Source organism: Erythrolamprus reginae, chromosome 2, assembly GCF_031021105.1.
Source record: "Erythrolamprus reginae isolate rEryReg1 chromosome 2, rEryReg1.hap1, whole genome shotgun sequence".
Lineage (NCBI taxonomy): Eukaryota > Metazoa > Chordata > Lepidosauria > Squamata > Dipsadidae > Erythrolamprus > Erythrolamprus reginae.
In genome coordinates this window covers 146642275-146664011 of record NC_091951.1, presented here as the reverse complement: position 1 = coordinate 146664011, position 21737 = coordinate 146642275, and the positions used below count along the sequence as shown (strand labels likewise).

The 21737-nt window shown below is 40.3% G+C and overlaps 2 protein-coding genes across 3 annotated transcripts in view; both read right to left on the bottom strand.

The window, feature by feature from the left end:
- Positions 1-1470: 1470 nt before the first annotated feature.
- The window catches only part of CD7 (CD7 molecule), a 51540-nt gene continuing 31273 nt past the window's right edge, over positions 1471-21737 (bottom strand). For both annotated transcript variants that reach the window (XM_070739805.1, XM_070739804.1), the window contains exons 6-8: positions 6970-7326; positions 2921-3027; positions 1471-1890 (exon numbers count right to left, since the gene is read on the bottom strand). In XM_070739805.1, the coding sequence (XP_070595906.1) occupies positions 1771-1890; positions 2921-3027; positions 6970-7326 (584 nt within the window). In that variant the 3' untranslated portion in view covers positions 1471-1770. The remainder of the gene's footprint in view (positions 1891-2920; positions 3028-6969; positions 7327-21737) is intronic.
- LOC139163242 (zinc finger protein 862-like) lies at positions 14274-19749 on the bottom strand. Its single transcript, XM_070744195.1, has 5 exons — positions 19616-19749; positions 19425-19492; positions 17019-19159; positions 14888-14970; positions 14274-14492 (listed from the first exon to the last, which is right to left on the bottom strand). The coding sequence occupies exons 3-5, from the start codon at positions 19150-19152 to the stop codon at positions 14274-14276; spliced, it is 2436 nt and encodes an 811-aa protein (XP_070600296.1). The 5' UTR covers positions 19153-19159; positions 19425-19492; positions 19616-19749.

Below are 21737 nucleotides of genomic sequence, written 5' to 3'. Positions count from 1 at the left end.
TACAGGTGTGCCCATGTTTTGGTACAATTTTTTGCTTCCGCGTGAGCCCAAGATAGAGGTCACTCCTCTATCTTGGTGCTATTTGACCTCTCAGCTACTTTTGATAACATTGACCACAGTATTTTTCTGCGGTGGTTAAGGGAGTTAGGAGTGGGAGGCACCATTATACAGTGATTCTCCTCCTATGTCTCTGGTCAATCTCAGTTGGTGTTGGAGGTTGATCCCATGGCCCCTCTTTTGTGGGGTTCTGTCCTCTCTCCTCTTTTATTTAATATCTACATGAAATCACTGGATGAGATCATCCAATGACACGGGGTGAGGTATCAGCAATACATTGATGATACCCAGTTATATATCTCCACCCTATGTCAGTTCAGTGAAGCGGTGGATGTGATGTGCCTGCCAGTACTTAGAGTCTGTGAGTGTTTGAATGAGAGTTAGCAGACTCAAATGTAACTCTGACAAGACCAAATGACTGTGGGGACTGCCTCCAAAAGATTACATCGACAATGCAACTTTGGTTCGGGGGGGATTGCCTCCCCTCAGAACAGGTTCACAATTTGGGCATCCTCCTAGATTCATAGCTAGGATTAGATCAACTTCTGACAGTTGTGACTAGGGGGGCATTTGCACAGCTTCACCTAATGCACCAATTGCAACCATATTTGGATTGGAAGGCTCTTCTCATAGTCACTCATGCCTTTATCACCATATGGTTAGGCTACCCCTGAAGAGCATTCAGAGACTGCAAGTAGTCCAGATTGCAGCCACACGAGCTGTTGTGGATGCACCTAGGTACACCCGCACCACACCAATTCTCTGTGTTTCTGGATCCGGGTGCAATTCAAGGTGTTGGTTATCACCTTTAAAGCCCTACATGGCTTAGGGGCAATTTATGAGACTGCCTCCTACTGCATACCTCCCAGCAACTGATAAGGGCCCACATGATCAGTCTTCTCTGGCTCCTGTCAGCTAAACAATGTCAGCTGGTGGGCTTGCAGGGGAGGGCCTTCTCTGTGGTGGTTCCAGCTATTTGGAATCAGCTTTCTCTGGAGATCTGGACTGCCCCCACCTTACCGGCCTTCCAAAAAGCCATAAAGACCTGGCTCTTCTGGCAGCTTGAGGTATGCATAGTTGTTCTTGATTTTTATAATTTTAGATAGCTGGTTTTAGATTGTCTCATTGTTTTTAGGAGTTTTAATGTTGTTTTTATCTGTATTTGGGTGTGAGCTGCCCAGAATCCTCTAAGAGTGGAGCAGAATATAAGTTCAAATAATAAACAAATAAATGTTACAACCATTTAAGTTTAAGGTTATAGCTCTCACATTTTCTCTTTCTTTTTTGTTTCATTTCTTAACAAACTTCATTCTTACATAAATTTATAAATTAATTTTACGTTTCTTTTCGAGCCAATCATATTATCTATCTCAAATTTTATAATACCCTGTTTCATCTCTCTTACTTCCATTGTTAGTTTGCTCATTTCAGCACATTCTAGAACCTTCTTCACAATCACCACATTTGAGGGGGTTTTATCTTTCTTCCAATTCTCTGTGAATATAATTGCTGCCGCTAATATATGTTGTATAATGTAATAAATTTATTTTTCACATTTTCTTTCATTATTCCCCAAAGAAATAATTCTGGTTTCAATTCAAATTTTTGTTCTGTTATTTCTTCAAGCCATTATTTAATTTTCTCAATTATTCCTCAATTTAATTTTCTCAATTATTCCAAAACTTTTGAGCATTTCACTTCAATAATGTTTTGTTATCCAGCATAGTGATTGTTTTGAGTTTCAGTGTTCTTGCGTCTCAGGCTGTAATTCATGTCTTCATAGATCAAATTTTGCCTTGTCTTTGCCTTGCCTTTTTGGAAGCATTTCTTGATCTATTTAAAAAGACAACAAATAAGAGGCATAACTCCTAAGGGATTTTGTTTTTTACATATTCAAATTACTTAACAGTTCCTTATGCTATATGTAGCTCTGTTAAACCATAGCATAAACAAGATATAAAAAATAAATACAACTCTAAACATATAAAAATTAAAAATGAAGTATATAAAATAATTATATAAAACCAAAATCAACATGTAGGAGTTGTAAAATATTAATGTGATCGAAACATATATTAATGTGATCGAAACATTTAAATATGTTAAAGGGTTAAATAAGGTCCAGGAGGGAAGTGTTTTTAATAGGAAAGTGAACACAAGAACAAGGGGACACAATCTGAACTTAGTTGGGGGAAAGATCAAAAGCAATGTCAGAAAATATTATTTCACTGAAAGAGTAGTAGATCCTTGGAACAAGCTTCCAGCAGACGTGGTTGGTAAATCCACAGTAACTGAATTTAAACATGCCTGGGATAAACATATATCCATTGTAAGATAAAATACAGGAAATAGTATAAGGGCAGACTAGATGGACCATGAGGTCTTTTTCTGCCGTCCGTCTTCTATGTTTCTATGTTTCTAAAAGGGATTTGTAATGCTACATGTGTTTATTTGATTGGTCTTGGACTGAATAATTTTCAGCATTAATCCTTATAGGAAGAAGGACATAGCTGGACATTTTTAAGGTCACAATAACATGTACCTATAACAAATATTAATGTTGTGCTGAATCACAAGGATTTTCTTTTAAGTTTGCACATGTTATTATGGTTATTATATGGATACACTGCAGTCCTTACGTTGGTATAGAAAAACCAGAATAAAGAATCCTGGAAACCTTTGAATTGGAAATTCTTTTATATTTCAAATATCCAATGTCCTACAATTATTCAGGAAAGGACTTTCCTGACATTATCTTGGGATATTTCTTGACTGATGTATATATATATTTTTGGGAGGGAAAGGAAGTTGATGGAGCTTAGTTAATAATACCTAATAATACCTTGATATTAGCCATACTTACATTGGTATGATAGATGACATAAAATCCCATAATAATAAGCAAGAGTATTAACACCAAGATAATGCTATACAGCATCCAGGAAGATTCAAAATTATTCTTTGCAGCTGCTGTAGCGAAGAAAATGGGACATGTGATTTATCATAATGCTTTACATCAGGGGTGTCAAACTCAAGGCCCAGGGGCCAGATTTGGTCAACGGAATGCTGAGATGTGGCCCACAGGGCTGCCCTGGATACAGCAAAGACCCTGCCAATTAAAACAGAGCTGGGAGTGCATGTGTGGCCCCCCTAAACTTCATTTTCATTGGCAGAGGGTTGCAGGAGGCCATCACAGCCCAAAATGGAGCTTATGAGTGCTGGGAACAGTCCTCCTGAGCTCCATTTAGGCTGGCAGAGGCTTTCAGGAATCTGTCACAGCAGAAAATAGAGCTTTGCAGCCTGTTTTGGCTGTCAGAGCACACGGCCATCACAGGTGCCACCAACACAAGTGATGTCGAGCTAGCCATGTCCACCCTGGCTACATCCACCCTGTTCCCCAAAGCTGAAACACAACGTTGATATGGACCTCAAAGAAATTGAGCTTTACACCCCTGCTTTACATCAACCATTCCTAGCCTCCAAATATAAAGGTATACAATTTCCTCTCCTCATGCCAACTGAAAAGTCTGGGAATTGTAGTTCCAGTTTATTTGAAAGGCCATCTTTTAAAACATGCTTTAAAAAGGCTACCCTTTTTTGGAGCCCAGCCTTCCATAACCTGGATATTCCTTTGATCTGTGGTCTTCAACTCTCACCATTCACAAAACTTACATTATTAATTGTGAGATTTAACATCTCAGATACATTTAATTGGTTTAAAAGATTGTTATGCATTGTATATTTTTGCTTATTACAGAAGAGAATAATGTAATGCGCATACATGATATCCAATATCCGCGCCATTTGGAGACCTGGTACATCCAGAACCAGGTCAGAACCATCCTGTAGGGGTGGGGGAAAAGATGAGCACTTGCTGGTGGGCTAGAGCAGTGTTTCCCAACCTTTTTTGAGCCGCGGCACATTATTCATATTTTCAAAATCCCGGGGAACACTGAAGGGGGGCGGGGCGGGGGGGCGGGCTAAAGAAAAGTTTGGACAAAAAAACCCTCTCTCTTCCTCCCTTTCGCTCTATTTCTCCCTCTTTCTCTCTTTTCCTTCCTTCCCTTCTTTCTCTCTCTCCATCCCTTTCTTTCTTTCTTCCTCTCTTTTTTTCTCTCTTTCTCTCTCCCTCCTTCCCTTCCTCTATGTCTTTCTCTCTCCCTTGCTCTCTCTCTCTGTCTCTCTTGCTATCTCTTTCTTGCTTTTCTCTCTCTCTCTCTTGCTCTCTCTCTCTCACTGTCTTGCTATATGTCTCTTTCTTTCTCTTTGCCTCTCTTGCTATCTCTCTTTCTTTCTCTCTCTTTCTCTCTCTCTGTCTCTCTTGCTATGTCTCTCTTTCTTTCTCTTTCTCTCTCTCTCTGCCTCTCTTGCTAAGTCTCTCTTTTTCTCTTGCTATGTCTCTCTTTCTTTCTCTCTCTCTCTGCCTCTCTTGCTATGTCTCTCTTTCTCTCTCTCTTTCTCTCTTTCTCTTTCTCTGCCTCTCTTTCTTGCTCTGTCTCTCTTTCTCTGCCTCTCTTGCTATGTCTCTCTTTCTTTCTCTCTCTCTCTCTCAGCTGACTGCAAGCGGGAGCCCTGACGGCGGCAGCTGGACGTGCTGCTGGACACCGTATATGCCAGGCCCGCAGCGCCAGCAGCACGTCCAACCGCCACCGTCAGGGCTCCCGCTTGCAGTCAGCTGAGAGAGAGAGAGAGCTCCCTCTCGCCGCCGACATCTCCCTGCGACTGCCTGCGGCCGCTGTAAGAAAGGAAAGAATGAAGCACATGTAGAAAAAAAGGAGAAGATAACAGAAGAAGAAAAGAAGATTGATGAAAATGATGATCAAAAGGGAAATAATATTGATAATGAAATATTGATTAATGGCTATGCTGATGAATATATTGAAACTTATAATGATTCCATTGGAGTTTACAGTGATAAAGGAGAACATGATACTAAAAATGATCATGTCCAGATTGATGATGATTCACCATCATCAGGCTGAAATTTTGAGCTTCATGCTGTTGTAAATATGGAATGTTTGCAACTGTCATTTGTTCCTTTTGTATCTATCTATCTATCTATCTATCTATCTATCTATCTATCTATCTATCTATCTATATCCGGGACCGCCTTCTGCTGCACGAATCCCAGCAACTGGTTAGGTCCCACAGAGTTGGCCTTCTCCGGGTCCCATCGACGAAACAATGTCATCTGGTGGGACCCAGGGGAAGAGCCTTCTCTGTGGCAGCCCCGACTCTCTGGAATCAACTCCCCCTGGAGATTAGGACTGCCCCCACCCTCCTTGTCTTTTGCAAGCTCCTTAAAACCCACCTCTGTCATCAGGCATGGGGAAATTGATTCCCCTGGGCCATTTCCGCTTTATGTATGGTTTTTATGATATGTATAATTGTTTATATTAATGGGTTTTAAATTGTTTTAATTTTGGATTTGTATTGTTTCTGTTGTTGTGAACTGCCCCGAGTCTTTGGAGAGGGGCGGCATGCAAATCTAAATAATAATAATAATAATAATAATAATAATAATAATAATAATAATAATAATAATGGAAGTGGCTGAGAAATTAAAAGGAAATGAATGAGGGGTATTGGGATGTTATAGAAAAATTTTCTTTCTTTCTTCTTTTTGTTCTTCCCTTTATTATTATCACTATCCTAGAGTTAATTGTGATAAGAATGTTAACTATTTAGAATTTGATATACATAATTAATTTAATTATTTTATTAAGGGTAAAGCGTTTTCTGCTCTTTTTATACAGGTTTATATTACACATTAGATTGATTAATTGATAATGGTGATAGGCTACTTTTTGATTTAATATAATTCATTACCAGTTTTAAAGGTGGACAACTAAAAATTAGAGAGAGTGGAAATAGATTTTGGAAATTTTTAAAAAGGTATATTACGATAGTTTACGGTTGTATATATGAGATTGGTTTGGGTGTATTTGGAAAATGTATTATGGTTTATTTATTTGAGTTGGAAGGGACCTTGTAGGTAATCTAGTCCAACTCCCTGCTCAAGGAGGAGACCCTATACCAGTGATGGAGAACCTTTTTTTCCTCGGGTGCCAAAAGAGCATGGGTGCACACTATAGCACATGCACAAGTGCCCACACCCATAATTCAATGCCTGGGGAGGGCGAAAACAGTCCTCGAATAGTTTTAGTCACAAATTGACTTCTGTGGACCTTTCTTCATTCTTAAATAGTCAGAAGGGGGTGTGCATAAGTGCACTAACATGCTTATCATCCCTGTCATTGTATTTTTCTTTTATTCTTGTTCTCATTTTTGTTTGACAAATTCTAATAATTAATAAATAAATAAATAAATAATAAAATTGAACTAGAAAATCTATGAGCAAAGATGAGATAAATTAAGCAATTTATCTGAATGACTGAATCAGGATATAGATTGAATTTTCTGATCTATAAAATTTCAAATGTATTTGAGAATCTACATTTTTCTAGTTTAAAATTCAGACCATCCCATTGTCACCTCAATCTGCAGTTTTATTCTTTAAAAAGCTCTCCTTAGTTACGTAGTTTTTTCAAATATATAAATATGTTTTTCATCCTTCTTAGTACAATGCTTTTTAATATCCCTTAATTACACTTTGTTTTTGTATAAACACATTTTTGTGTTAGTCTAGAACAAAATGTGAACATGCTGAAGTCTGGAAGGGTAACTTGAATTTTACTTTATGAGCTGCCACTTTCCCCAACCCCAGCATTAGCAAGTTTATTTCTTTTTTTAAAAAAAATTAAAAATCACTTTAATTTGTATCCAGATATTCCATATTTTCTTTTACATTTCATAGAATTCTAAGAAAATATGGCTAATGGGAATCAGAATCCAAGTACCAAATTGAGAAAAAACGGTTAATGATTTGTAAGTGAGAAATATCCACGTTACCTTTTTCCCCATCCCTACTTTCTACTGCCAAAAGGATAGGAGGCCCATTCTCCTGAACAAGATCATTATCTTTGAACATGCCTGCCCTACACAGGAATACATCACTGTCATTCTCTCTCAGATTCTTCAGAGTGATTGTGGCCATGTTGTTCATCTCAAAATACTCAGTGCGATTTTCATAAGCAGGATCTTCTATCTTGATTTTTCCATGTTGGGTAACATAAAGCACATCCATGACGTCTCCAACGGTTCGTTTCAGATATAGAGCTTTAATCTCATGCATAAACTTGCAGGTGAGATTGACAGACTGCCCTTCTTCAGCAATAAGAACCATCAATTCCTGGCTCACCATTTTATCTGGAAAGAAAAAAATCTCCTGAGTGAAGGTGATGGTGAATATTGTTTATACCCTTGTCATATTGCTGTCAATGGATATTAAGTGTTATAGTACGCGCCAGTTCCTATTCCAAGGCTATTTAAAAATGTAACTGCAACCCCCGAAGAGGAAGCTTCATTATAGAATCCTTTCAGTTGTATTTCAGTCTTAATACTGAAACCCAATCTTTTTTTTTCCAGGTATGCAATTTCCACTCACAATGTTTTTCTTTCATATTATAAACAGCCTGGCTACTGAGCATTACTGAATTACTGAAGGCTACAAGCATTACTGAATACTACAAGCTATAAATTCTCCTGAAAAGTGGCAGACACAATAAACAAGTTTATTTTAATTTGCCATTTCCTGTAATTTAACTTTTTATTATTTTTACTACATCATAGAATGGGAGCTTTTGCTCCATAGTTTTGCTAAGGGAAAAAATATACTTATGAATTGTGGAACTGCTAAAAATCAGTGACTATCCCTTTCAAAGTGCATTGTTTCTTGAAGCAATTTCAGCTGCCATAGACCACATCTAGTCTTGTCACTTAAGTATTTGAATACATGTTTTTCCCTATGTCCATTCTTTTCTTCAAAACTCCTCTCCACAATTACATCTAAAATAACTGAACAGTTGTAAGAAATCTTGTGGAATCTCCTAAAACTTTTCTACTTCAATGATATTCAGGTTTTAAAAAATGACCAGTTCCATTTGAAAGACAATATTATTTTCCTCACATTCAATCAATAACATTGTATTGGTGTTTTTTTTAATTGTCTATCTTCTTTGAACCTATGAGGACTGTCTATCAAGCTGTTGTTCTTAATGACTGAAGAAACTTCTGTACTGTGCTATTCTGTTATGTTTTGCTGTTCTTACTTGCTTAGCCTGTAAATCTGTAAATCTGTCTGCTATTTTTATTTCATGTTTGAATGCCTTAATGCACTAGTTCATTAACTGAGGTTTAAACTTATTGATTGGAATTCTATGCAATAGTGGATTTCCTTGAAGTACATTTCAAGAGCCACATTTGAGGAATAAATATAGTATACTTTGAAAGTTAGTCCTTAGCGACCCAAATATCTCAAAGTATAATGTTTATATTTTTAAGATTCAGTTTAGGAATGTTTTAAAATATGGAATACTACAGTTAATATAGGGCAAAAATTCTGACAGCCACCATATTTTATTGCAATTCCTATTAATTCCTACAACCAGTTAGAAGACTGGGTTCCTCCGCTGTTTACTCACCTTGCAAACACACACACAAATCAAACACACACACACACACACACACACACACACACACAAATATACTTCTACATGTCATGTTAAGATATAAATAAAGCCTACACATTCTAAAATAATTGATATAAACATTCTGAGTTTTTACATTATTCAAAGAAAAATTTGATTTATGCCAAAGTGCTAAACCCAAATCTGATTTCTTCACCTGTAGTCAGCCAAAATAGTTGCTCTCTTCATACCATGAATAAAAGCAAGATCCAGACAAATAAATAGCCTTAAAAAAACATTACCCCATGTTATTAATTCTCAGTGAGAATTAAAAATAAAAAAATAATTTTTGGATATTTTCTACCTTTTGATCCTGCATTTCCAGGAGAAATCAGCAAGAGAAAATACATACAAAGGGTCCAAAGCATTTTGCAGTAGTTGTTTTTCTAACCTGAAACCAGCTACTCTACCCACAGAGCAAAAATTGCCTAACATTTGAGTGATCATGTGATCTTCAACCAAATGAGTTGCCTAAACCACATCAGTATATACAGTCAAATCTAATGATGTGAGTAACTATCCACAAATAAAACCACATTTCTGACAAGGTACAAACAACATGTGTTCAGTTTTAGTCCTTGTTTTATAGCAAAATCACAAAACAGTCACAAAAATACTTATGCTAGTCTTTCATAAGCAAAGTTTGCTCCCACTTAATTTCACACCCACATACAAGTGATATATCACAGTTTCTGTAAAAGAGATTGAAAGAGGACTAAAATAAAAACAATCTTTATTCATTTATCTTTGTGTTGCTTATTGTCCTTTTGTCATATTCTTTTCATCACAATTTTCAGAGCTCTGTCAAACACTCTCCAAGGTACACATGTCAAACTAATCTACAGTAATTTTTGCAATCATATTTGATAGGAAGGGGAACAATAATAGTATACTTCCAATCATCAGGCCAAGATGAAGTTTTTATACACATCATTAAATAAACCATATGGTGATATCATATTCAAACTACATCTGTATTTAAAATATTATTAATGAATAAAAATAACACTGTTAAAAACAAATTGGGGAAATTGTTTATTGGTTTTTGAGCGTCCTAAGATTACTATGTAAATAATATTAATATTATTACTATTAATACTATGGCCATAAATGTTCTTAAAATTAAATAAATACATTTTCCCGCTATCTCATCTACCCCACAGTCTTATCATTTTCAGCATTTCATAACAGTTATTTCATTTCCATCCCTTTGTTTCAATTCTAATTTAACTAATTTTCCCACGTTTTTCTTTAAAACAATGTTTTCAGCATTTGCACTCTTGAGTAATTTTATCTCAAATTATACCCCGGCGCCCTCTCGTTGTGTCTGACGTTATAAATTTTTTCATCGCAGCCAGTTGGAGGGCGAGGCTATCAATGATTTCATAGCAGCTCTCTGCCGTGCGGCATTATATTGCGAATTTGACAACCTGGAGGACTACTTGCTAGACAGGCTCATTTTCGGTGTCAAAGACGGCCGCCTTAAATGCCGCCTGTTGGCTGTCCAGGATTTGACGTTCAAGGCAGCTTTAATGGAGGCTTGGCTTTTGAGCTCTCCATGCAATCGATGGCGGCAATGGAGGGCGCCATGAATGCCACTTCAGCAGTTCCTTCTGCTGGTACTCCACAGCTTCTTCAGGACATAGCGAATACTTTGATTTCAGAGGAGGAGGTTTGCCGTTTAGCTGTTGGCCAAAACCGAGGCCCTCCCTCTGATCAACCTCGGCTACCGCCATCTCCTTGCCGGGGTTGTGGGAGCGACCATTTCAGAGTGAGCTGCCCCTTTAAGGATGCTTTCTGCCGGCATTGCAGAGGCCGTGGCCACATCGCCCGGGTTTGTCATCTTCGCCGACAGCCCCCTGCGGCGTCATTCGGCCAGCGAGACCCTAATTTTGTCGCACCCCGAGGGAACCAAAAGGACTCAAATTTTTGCCGTCAGGATTGCAACATAATTTTTACGCACCCCTCTCCGATGCCTACTTTCATCCGTGAAACTTCCTCTTCTTTGGACAAGAAACTTCCTCTTCTCTGGACAAGACTCCGAGTCTTCGGAGAGGGGCGGCATACAAATCTAAGTAATAAATAAATAATAAATAAATAAAGATTATAGTGGTGGTTCGCCTTGGCCAGACATCGTGTGCCATGCAGGTGGACACTGGCTCGGCTCACTCACTAGTCTCCTGGTCTACTACGAAGTGCTGTTTTCCGCAACTGTCAAAAAAACACTTATCCCCATGCCACCTCAACCTGCAGGATTATTAAGGTCGCACCATACCTGTTATTGGAGAAGGACGTTTTGCGGTTCGTTTTAAAAACTTTGCGGGACTCCTACCATTGATTGTTGTTAATGGGCCCTTTTCAAACTTGTTGGGATTGGACTGGTTCAAATCATTGGGCCTCAAAGTAACAGGGATCGGTTGATTGCTCAAGGGGTCTTAGAACCAACCGATCAAGCCCCATGGGAAACACCTATCGTGACGGCTGTGAAGGCTGATGGGGGGATTCGTTTATGTGGAGATTACAAATGTACAATCAACAAAGCATTAGCTCACCACTCCTACCCACCCCCGGTGGTGCAGTACCTCCTCCACTCATTAGGGAAGGGTTGTGTGTTTGCGAAGCTGGATCTCTCTCAGGCCTACCAACAGCTTCCAGTGGACCCTAAAACTATGGATGCCCAGGCTATTGTCACTCATCAGGGGGTATTTCAGTGCCATAGATTGCAGTTTGGGGTATCAATAGTCCCAGGTATTTTCCAGGGATTTATGGAGAGGCTTCGTACTTCGATGATGTATTGGTCTCTGCCTGTTCAGAATTGGAGTTATTAGCGAGGGTTAGAAGGGTTCTGACTAAGTTCCAGGAAATGGGTCTGAAGCTAAAACTGCATAAGTGCGTATTCGGGGTCCCAAGGGTGGAGTTCTTAGGGTTCATAGTGGATGTAAAAGGCATCCACCCAACCCCCGAGAATACGCGAGCAATCAGGGAGCTGCAAGAGTTCTTAGGGTTGTTGAATTTTTATGCAGTATTCATTCCTCATAAGGTGTCGGTGGCGGAGCCGTTACATCGCCTGTTGGACAATAAGACCAAGTGGCTTTGGGGACCGAGAGAGGCGGGCGCTTTTACGGCTGTAAAGGACATACTTACCTCAAATACCATGTTAACCCAATATTCCCCAACCTTGCCGTTGGTGCTTATATGCGATGCCTCCCCATTCGGGGTGGGGGCGGTGCTCAGTTATCGGCTTCCAAATGGCTCGGAGGCAATGTTAGCGTTTTTTCTAGAACTCTCACCAAGGCAGAGCACAATTTTGGCCAAATTGACAAGGAAGCATTGGCCTTAATTGTGGAGGTGCGTTGGTTTCATGATTATCTTTATGGAAGAAGTTTTGAATTGGTAACCGATCATCAACCCTTGTTGGGGCTCCTGGCAGGAAATCGCCAGAGCCCAGTGGTTCTCTCCCTCCACATGTCGAGATGGATCATCTTTCTGGCCAATTTTTCATACCATCTCTCGTACCGGCCTGGTCGACACATTGCCCATGCCGATGCACTCAGTAGGTGCCCTCTTCCAGATATCCTGGAAGACCCCGTGCCGGCTTTGTCAGTTCTGGCTATCAATGAAGGCCCACTAGTGTTAGCTGCTTCTGAAGTAGCGAAAGAGACAAGCCGGGATCCGACTATATCAGTGGTTCGCCAGTGGGTCCTCCGGGGTTGGCCTAAAACTGAGCAGGCTCCGGAATTTTCCCCATTCTGTCGCTGCCACTCTGAATTTTCGATAGAAAAAGGCTCCTTATTACATGTCCCCAGGGTCGTTATTCCCCCCCGCCACCGCCAAGTTCTGGCCCTACTCCATAAGGGACACCCGGAATAGTCCGGATGAAAGGCCTGGCCCGCGACTACGTATGGTGGCCGTGCATTGACAAAGATATAGAGAGTTGTGTAGCAGCATGTCTACGGTGCCAAGAAAACCACCCTTCGCCTCCGCACGCTCAACCGCTAGTCTGGGAGCCCCCTGCAGGACCTTGGGCCCGCATCCACTTGGATTTGACAGGTCCTTTTTTAGGTCAAACTTTCCTAATCGTTGTGGATGCCCATTCCCAATGGCTGGAGGTTGTGCATTTACGATCCACCCAGTCGCAAGCCATCATCGACGTTTTGGATGTTTTGTTTGCCACCCATGGGTACCTGGACCTTGTGGTGTTGGATAATGGGCCGCAGTTCACTTTGGTCCTTTTCGAAATGCACTTAGCAGCTGCGGGAATCTGACACATCCTCACTTCGCCCTGGCACCTGGCCAGCAATGGGCAGGCTGAACACATGGTCTGCTTGATAAAAGATTCTCTTAAAAAACTGCCACAAGGTTTGTGGCATAAAAAACTAGTGGAGATGCTTCTAGCCCAGCACTCCAGACCATGTGTTGCCACTCAGAAAACCCCTGCCAAGTTGCTGATGGGACGTAAACTCCGGATCGTGTTAGATAGATTGCACCCTTGTTACGAAACCACCTCCCCTTGGCCAGAGTCTCCTCCAAGAAACATCGGTGTTGGAGCCCCTGTGTTCGCCTGTTCGTATGGGGATGGTCCTGCCTGGGTTCCGGCAGCCGTAATTAAGTTGTCAGGCCTCCGTTCTTTTGAGGTGGCCCTACTGGATGGGAGGGTATGGCACAGACACCTGGATCAGGTCTGCCTACGCAGAGCAGAGGACCTCTCGGAAGATAACAGCGTGGCTCCGCTGAATGAAGGTAACCAGGAGAGAGGGGCCCAGTTAGAGGAAACCGCCCCTATGAGTATAGGCAAGGCCGATGATACTTACCAGTTGTCTCAGGAGGCAGTTCCTGAGAGGGTAGTTCCTGAATGCCTCGTGCAGCCACGAGCGCCTCCTACAGCAGAAGCCTGGGAGGAATATAAGGGCCTGCATCACTCCGGTAGAATCTGCCGGAAGCCCGCCTACTTAAAGGATTATGTATATTCCGGAGTAAGGGGGGAGGAGTGTTATGTCCCCATCTAAACAAGCGGGATTTGCCTGGAGACGAGCTGTAATTGGTTGTTACAAACAGATAGTGACAGCCAAGAGCGGGAAAAACTAAATGAGCTCATTGGTCCTCTCCTCAGCCAGCTGGAGATATATAAGGGTTTAACTTGTTCTAGACTCTGTTCTGTTGTTGATGTTCCTCACGTTGTTTCCGACTAAGCGGTGTCCGACTTATTATTATTGCTTCCTAATTTTTGACTATATTACTGTTATGCAATATCTTTTTTATCCTGAGTTTTATCTTATATGATTTATTACTATTTATTTTTATTACATCTATGTATTTGTTTGTTTGTTTGTTTGTTTAGTCATGTGTTTTGATAGTATGCATAGATATAACACTGTTTATATACATGAGATGGGTACTAATAAGAGGGAAACGTTAGAACAGGAACCTTTCCCATTCATTTGTTGCTAGATTAATTTATCTTCTAATACAGCATTCATACTTTCTTCATCTGCAGTCATTCTATTTTCATTCTACTTTCTTTCACTTACTTCCTTTACTTTCATGTCTAATTTCCCCCCTAAAGATTCATAATTCACACTAATAATTATGCCACCCATTCAGAACATCTAATCATCCTTGTTCACAATATCATTTCTTCCTGGACCAAGTTGGACCACATGATGCTACATAATAAAGTTCCATATAGCCAACAGCATCCAGTATCTCTGCATCAAGAGCTTTAAATCTGGCAGATTGACAAGTTACAAATCTGGACTGTAAATGTGCAGACATAAACATCATTTTACTGTCCTCTAGTGGTTGTCTAGTCTTTTTGCAGGCTATACCTGCTATCCCTAATGTACCAAACTGCAAAGATATACAGTACTCAGAAAGTTTTATTCAGTCATTTTTGATTGGATTCTGTTCTTTTCACACATGCTCAGCAAAAAACAAAAAATTGAAAACACTTTAAAAATATTTAATCTTGCCAGCCATCTAGCATCTTGGAGTGCAAAATGGCAAACAAAGTAAGGTTAAAACTTTCATTTTCTTACACACTGAGTAATCCATACTGAATCATTTAATTTTTTATTTATGACACTGGGGATCCTAAAGGAAGTTTCATGACATGTCTAGTATTTCTTGTTCTATTTTTATCGAGAGACAAATAGAGTTTTTCAAAATTCATTGGCCAGCTTCTTAATAAAAAATAGTAATCTTAACCACATTCATACAATCTTAGATAATCCATATTTTTATACCTGTACCACAGAGTTGAACTGTGCAGTCTTTGCTGCTCTGAGCATGGTCAGGGGTGAGTTCCTCACAGTTTGGACCAGTTTGCCTGAATTGGTAGCAACCCAAAAATTTTTCATTATTGTGTATGCACATGCAACACGCGTATGTATCCATGAGGCACACCCAGGTGGCATGGGAGGAAGTGAACCAGCAGCAAGGTAAGTTGGAACCCACTCCTGAGCATGGTTGTTTGCTTGCAGATGTCTTACTACCTGATTGGGTAAGATCATGAGAGTAAGTATGGGATTTTCTCCGTTACTGGTATATACAGTAGCTTGACCTATCGGTGTTCTCCTTGGCAGTCTTAGATGCTCATAATTATCACCTATAAAGCCCTTCATGGCACTGGACCAGAATATCTATGAGACCGCCTTCTGATGCACGAATCCCTGCTGCCGGTTAGGTTCCACAGTGTTGGCCTTCTCCGGGTCCCGTCGACTAAACAATGTCGGCTGGTGGAACCCAAGAGAAGAGCCTTCTCTGTGGCGGCCCCGACCCTCTGGAACCAGCTCCCCACAGAGATTAGGACTGCCCCCACCCTCCTTGCCTTTCGTAAATTTCTTAAAACCCACCTCTGCCGTCAGGCATGGGGGAACTGAGACATCTCCCCTTGCCTATATACTTTATGTATGGTATGTTTGTGTGTATGCTTTTATATATAATGGGGTTTTTAGGCTTTTAATGTAAAATGGTTATTTTAGACTTTAATGTTAGATTTGCTATATTGTTTTATCACTGCTGTGAGCCACCACGAGTCTGCGGAGAGGGGCGGCATACAAATCTAATAAATAATAATAATAATAATAATAATAATAATAATAATAATAATAATAATAATCTAGATCAGTGGCCCCAAATATTTTGGGCACCAGGGACACAGTTTAAGTTGCTGTCTGCATCCCAGGGGTGATACTTCTCTTGTTTGTGAGGTCTGTTTGTGGGCATGGTGTGGACCAATACTGGTCCATAGACTAGGGGTTTGGAGACTCCTGATCTAGATTGAAATTCCAGAAGAATCAAGGTTGAATACCCAGATAGAACATTCATTATATAGGAAGATAACTGAATGAGTGACAGGCCTATTTCATGGCATGCAGTTCACACAGACATGAAACTTCCAAGAAGGCTTGACCAGTGCCACCTTGGCTTTTTCTCATAGGTAAATGAAATAGGCCTGTCACTCATTCAGTTCATCTAGGAATTGCCTGATTTTAGAGAATTGCCTTTTGGTGTGGAAACTATGCCTTCTTTTTTCTTCAAAGTCATCAGTTTTGACAAGCTGCATCAGCTGAAATCTGCAAAGGAATCCTTTTTTGCTTCCATGGTTGCTTTAGGTGGGTCTCACATGCTACATTTTCCATATATGTCAATTGATAAACACATAGAATGAAGCTACATATACTTGGGCTTATTTGTTGTATACTGCCTTATTTAACAAAAATAACTTGATTGTTTATAAGTCCAAAACAAAAGCAGAATGAAGCATAAATGCAATAAAAATCAAAACAGTCATAAAAGTTGCTATGTATTAGTGACCATACATTTCCCCAAAATCCTCCAAAATAGCTCTGTCATTCACAATTTCTGGAAATCAAAAGAGAGAGTGTGTTCCATTCCACAGTTCCAGTAGCACAAAAATGTTGCCTGTAAGTCTCAGCCTCTTTCATCTCCCCTATATGGGAGGACATTAAATGATGTTTGCTGGGGTGTTGCAATCTATAATGATGGTATATATTGGCATTAATTCAGAGTTAAAATAAATTTATCAACTTAATATAAATAATATATTTAAACAATTAATATAGTGTAATAAACTTTTGCTTTGAGGTTTTATTTTGTTTTTGCTATGAAAATCTACAAGTTATTTACTTGCATGCTTAGATCAGGGGTCGACAAAGTTGTTCAGAATCTAGGAGCCAGCCAAAAAATTTAGGAGCCAGAATTTTTTTTAAGCAAACTTGGTTTTTAATTTAACAAAAAAAAACATTACAAACGTTATAAACAACATTTTACTTTTAAAGATAATAAATATTATATTTTGATATTTTAGATTTTAGGCAACATTCTAGTGTTTTTCACTTTGCGTTTTGTGGCCATGAACATGCCTTGTGATTTTAGAGCTGAAGTACCAGTGGTCCACAGCCTTGGCAGGATCAAACGCCTTCACAGATGGCCCATTCATGGTGATCATAAACAAGTCACTTAAACTTTCTTCTTGCATCCTTGATCTGAATTTATTTTTGACCATGTTCATCAAACTAAATCCTCTTTCACAACATGAGGTTGAGACAGGGAGCACCGCTACAATCGACAACAGGTTTCCCAGAACTGGAAATCTCTCGGTGTTGGAGAGTGCCAAATCCAGAAGCTCACACAGTTTCTTTCCTTTTCCAAGGACCTTAAACTCATACCACTCATTGAGGAGTGAGTGAATGCATTGGTCATCACTTTCAGGTGGAGATAGCTGTTTACGAAAATGATGAGCCAATGCAGTAATCTCAACCACACCGTAGTCTTGCAATGTTGTTCCTGCTGGCCAGGCAAAGGTGTCAAACACTGCGGTGGATCTTTCAATATTTATATCACTTAGAAATCGCACTGTCAAGTATTTAACTGCATGATTAATTAAATTAGCTTTTTCCTGCTGAATTGATGCAGCTACAGTGTTGCTCAGTCCATGTAGCTGTACATTTTGAAACAGTCCTTGAAGAGATGTTCCTGAGACAAATCTGGCCTCATGTTGTTTTGGTGCATCTCTAAGTGAATTGATTGTTGAAATTGTGCTTTTCACATGCAACTCAATTGTGCTTAAAAAAAGCTCTTCCCTTTGAAATATAAGTGACAAGTTTTTAAGAATTTCCAGATAGTCCAGTAGAAAATGGAGCATGTGAACAAATTTAAAATCTGTGAGCTTTCTCAGTAAACCATGGGCAGCTGCAGAGGCACTGTCTTTTTCCGCAGCCACACTTTCTAGGTGGATTGTCACGCATTTCCAGTCTTTGACAAGTGCAGACAGAGCACCGACTTTGCTTGCTACCCATCTGACATTATGCAAGTATTGGAATTTCAGAATTGTAAGCTGCAGGTTTTCTGCTACTTGCTTCAGCTGTCGCATTCTCTTAGGTGAGTATTGATAAAATTGGTAGAGTTTCTTTAAAATAGAGTCAAGGTCATCAATTAATTTAGCTTGTTTTACTGAACTTAATACACTTAAGTTCAATCGGTGTGCAACACAGTGAATGCCAATTAAATGACTGATGTTTTGGCGTATTTTCTGCACCAAGCCATTTTCGGTCCCAATCATGCTGGCAGCACCATCTGTACCAATGGCAATCAAGTGACTTGAAGAAAGCCAGCCTACAAGACCAAGTGTTCTAAGTTCTTCTGTGAGCGCTTCTAAATATCCATCTGCAGTAGCCATTTCAAGAGGAGAAACAGAAAGAAATACTTCTTTGACCCTGTTGTCCTTGATGTACCTGACATACAGAATCAGTTGTTCAACCCCTGCTTTGTCAGTTGAGCCATCTAGCATCAAGCTGACATATTTTGCCTCTTTGAGCTCACTGATTAGGTTTTTCCTGATTATTTCTGCAATATGGGAAATTAATTCTTTGCATCTTTTATCGTTTGCATATTCCTGTCGCACAGCACTCCCTAATTTCTCCGTCAACTCTAGCAACCCTTCAAAATCTGTGAAAGGTCTGTTGGTTTTGGCAATATAATAGGCCACATTAAATAGAATGGTCATATGTTTAAACATGTCTTCATCCATTTTCCTTATACAAGCAGCCAATGGAGTAGCTTCTGGAGCCAACGCTGCATGTGTAGCCTCCACACAATTTAGATGCTGGAGAGACTTTGCGTGCTTTTTGAAGGTTTCAAGTTTAAAGGGTCCTGAAAATCCTTTTACGATCCTAGATGCTTGGTCAGCAATGCCAGGGAAGGAAGCACAAATCTCGCATATAGCTATACCAGTTGTATGGTCAAATTTAAGCCATGCGAGTTCTTTACACCACTCTTGCCTAAATCTCCTGGGTCCAGCAGTTTGACAACGGCTTGTTGATGGGGACTCCTCTGCTGGTGGGTCTTCTCTTGTTTCTTCAGTTACCTGTTGCCCGGCACTTTCTACCTGTTGCACTGCGCTTTCAAGAGAGGTCTTTGTAAAGAACTGTGTCATTTTCAGTTGCTTTTCATTTTCTGGTATTCTCTCTGTTGCTCTGCGCTTCATTTTTTTCCTGAACCCAGAAAAGAAAAAAAAATGTGCACTTTGCTCTGCTATGCCAATTATAACTTACACATGAACTCTTTACCCTTCTTTGTCCGAGTGGATGAGGCAGTACTCCGGCTTCGTTCTCCTGGCGGCACCCGACTTTGTTCTTCCAGCAGCACTCCGCAGTCCGCCATATAGTACTGGTAATGGGATACACTGTGAATATACTGCCATATAGTAACCATATAATTACAGCATATACTGTGTATATACTGCTATACCCTACTTACAAAAAGATTTAGCAATGTAGGAAACTCCATTCAGTGGTGGTCCAGCAGGATAGGGTCTCTCAGCACTTCTAGAGAAGATTAAAAATCAATCTGCCTTATTATCCATGTATTTTATTTTCTAACCATAAGAAGTTTCAAATCCTTTTTTGTAGGAACAACACTTTTCTAAATCAATGAAACAACATACTCACCTACTCAGCGGTGAGCTGCGATGTCCAGCGACGTCTTGCAAGATTCCCTGCACGTCCTGGTTCAGCTCCGGGAGGTGAATGAATGAACTGCCTGCGATGCGCGCTCACAGAAGCCGCGCATGCGCAGTAGGGTGCAGAGGCTGCAGTCGCAATCTTTCCGGCGCTTATCTGCTCTGGAAAGATGACGTCAGTGCAGGGGGCAGGGAACAGCTGCGGTCATGCGCGCTAGGCGCGCATGACCGTTCCACACAGTGCTTAAAGGGAACCTGTCACCTGCAAAAATCATGTTAAAGTGGGTGCAGTAGCGTGTTAGTGATGCGCTATGCATCACTAACACGCTAGTCCTAGGAAAATCCGTGCAGTAGATCCCCCCAAAACAGTACTGCAGCCTCATTGAACGCGGCCGGGGAGGGGGGATGGTGGGGCACACACTGTATGTACATATAGACCCCCTCACACATGGCGTCTCCCCGGGGAGCACGGCCTTTGTATGTACTTACACAGGTAGCGGGAGATGAGAACGGGCCCCCGGCCACAGCGATCCTTCCCCCGTAACCCAACTCTCCCTGTCCAGTCCCGGAGCATAAGGGGGGCGGAGCAAAGTGGGGAAGGCGGCCTGAGCGATACTGTCCCTGCTTCCTCCGATTGGATGACTCCGTGCAGGAGGTGGGATTGGATTGAGAGTAATATTTTTTCTTCTCAACTCCTCAAGCACCAGGCAACATTTTCTAGGCGCCAGACAACATTTTCTAGGCGCCACTGGCGACCAGGCGCCTGGGTTTGTCGATCCCAGGCTTAGATCATATGTTAAGTGTATGATAGAGCTACAGTTTCAAAAGAAGTTGAAATATGTGCAAATTGGAAATGATAAATCTGCGTGTGTACCTTCAAGCTAGCCTTGACTACTGCAATTTTCTTGGCAACATTTTTGGAAGAAGTTTATCACTGCATTCTTCTTATGATGAAGAGAAAGTGGCTCCCCCCAAAATCAGCCAGCTGCATTTATGCCTAAAACAATAGAACTCATGAGCTTTTAGTTTCTAGCCAAATGCCTTTAACTATTGTATTGAAGTGGTTCTCAAGTGAATTTTAGCAATGTTGTAGGTCAAGGTCAAGAAATTCCCTTAACAAAGATAGATGATAGATAGATAGATGATAGATAGATAGATAGATAGATAGATAGATAGATAGATAGATAGATAGATAGATAAAGTGTGTATGTGTGCACGTATCCGTGTGGCAGGGAGGACTTCAACAGATGTAGGAAGAGATGGTAGGACCTAACAGTGGGAATAATGGAAGAAATGTTTCTTTTTTAAAATAATATCTTTATTAAGTTTAAATTTCACACATTAAATGGCAAATATCATAAAAAGAAAAGGGAAAGGGAAAGAAAAAATATATATTTAAGTCTTCAAAAATACAAAAATACAACTAACTTCGCCCTGGCCAAATCAACTCAGCTTCAGCCAAACTGAGGAGTCACCACAGTGAAGGAAAGGAGCCAGCTACAAAGCGAGCGAGCAAGAGGAGAGGGGAGCCCTTAAGCATGGGAAGGAAGAGGCAGCAGGTAGCAGCAGCAGCAGCCACCTTTTGGTCAAAGGAGTGGGAGGTTCCCTTCTCTCACCTGCCTGGGTTTCTCTCTCTGGCACAGTGTATGGAAGGCAGCCTCATGCCAGGTGTATGGGAGACACATGTTCCTCTTCGCTGCCTCAGAGTCCCTCTTTTTTTTTTAAGCCTTAAAGTTTTGGATTTTTTATTATTCCCCTCACCTTTTTCTTTCAGCAGTGACTGTCCAACTCCTCTTCTTCCTCCTCCTCCTCCCACCCAAATTCCGAGCTTTTATTTCTTTCCTAATGGGTTTGCATGCATTATTTGCTTTTACATTGATTCCTATGGGAAAAATTGCTTCTACTTACAAACTTTTCTACTTAAGAACCTGGTCACGGAATGAATTAAGTTCTTAAGTAGAGGTACCACTGTACTTAAATCAGTCAGTATATATATTATCAATATATGTTAGTGTAATTATTTGTATCACAATTAATTGCAGGTAAATATATATTTAATTAAGGGATTAATATTTTATTTATTTTTTAAATTATTTTTATTAGGAAACGTA

Bases quoted from the DNA above. Each gene is read 5' to 3' on its own strand.
- LOC139163242 (XM_070744195.1), bottom strand. From the start codon at position 19,152: ATGAAGCGCAGAGCAACAGAGAGAATACCAGAAAATGAAAAGCAACTG. The intron at 14,971-17,018 runs GCCACAAAACGC...CTACCAATTCAG, and splicing joins AATCACAAGGCATGTTCATG to GCAAACTGGTCCAAACTGTG. The intron at 14,493-14,887 runs GTATAAAAATAT...ATATCTTTGCAG, and splicing joins AGTTCAACTCTGTGGTACAG to TTTGGTACATTAGGGATAGC.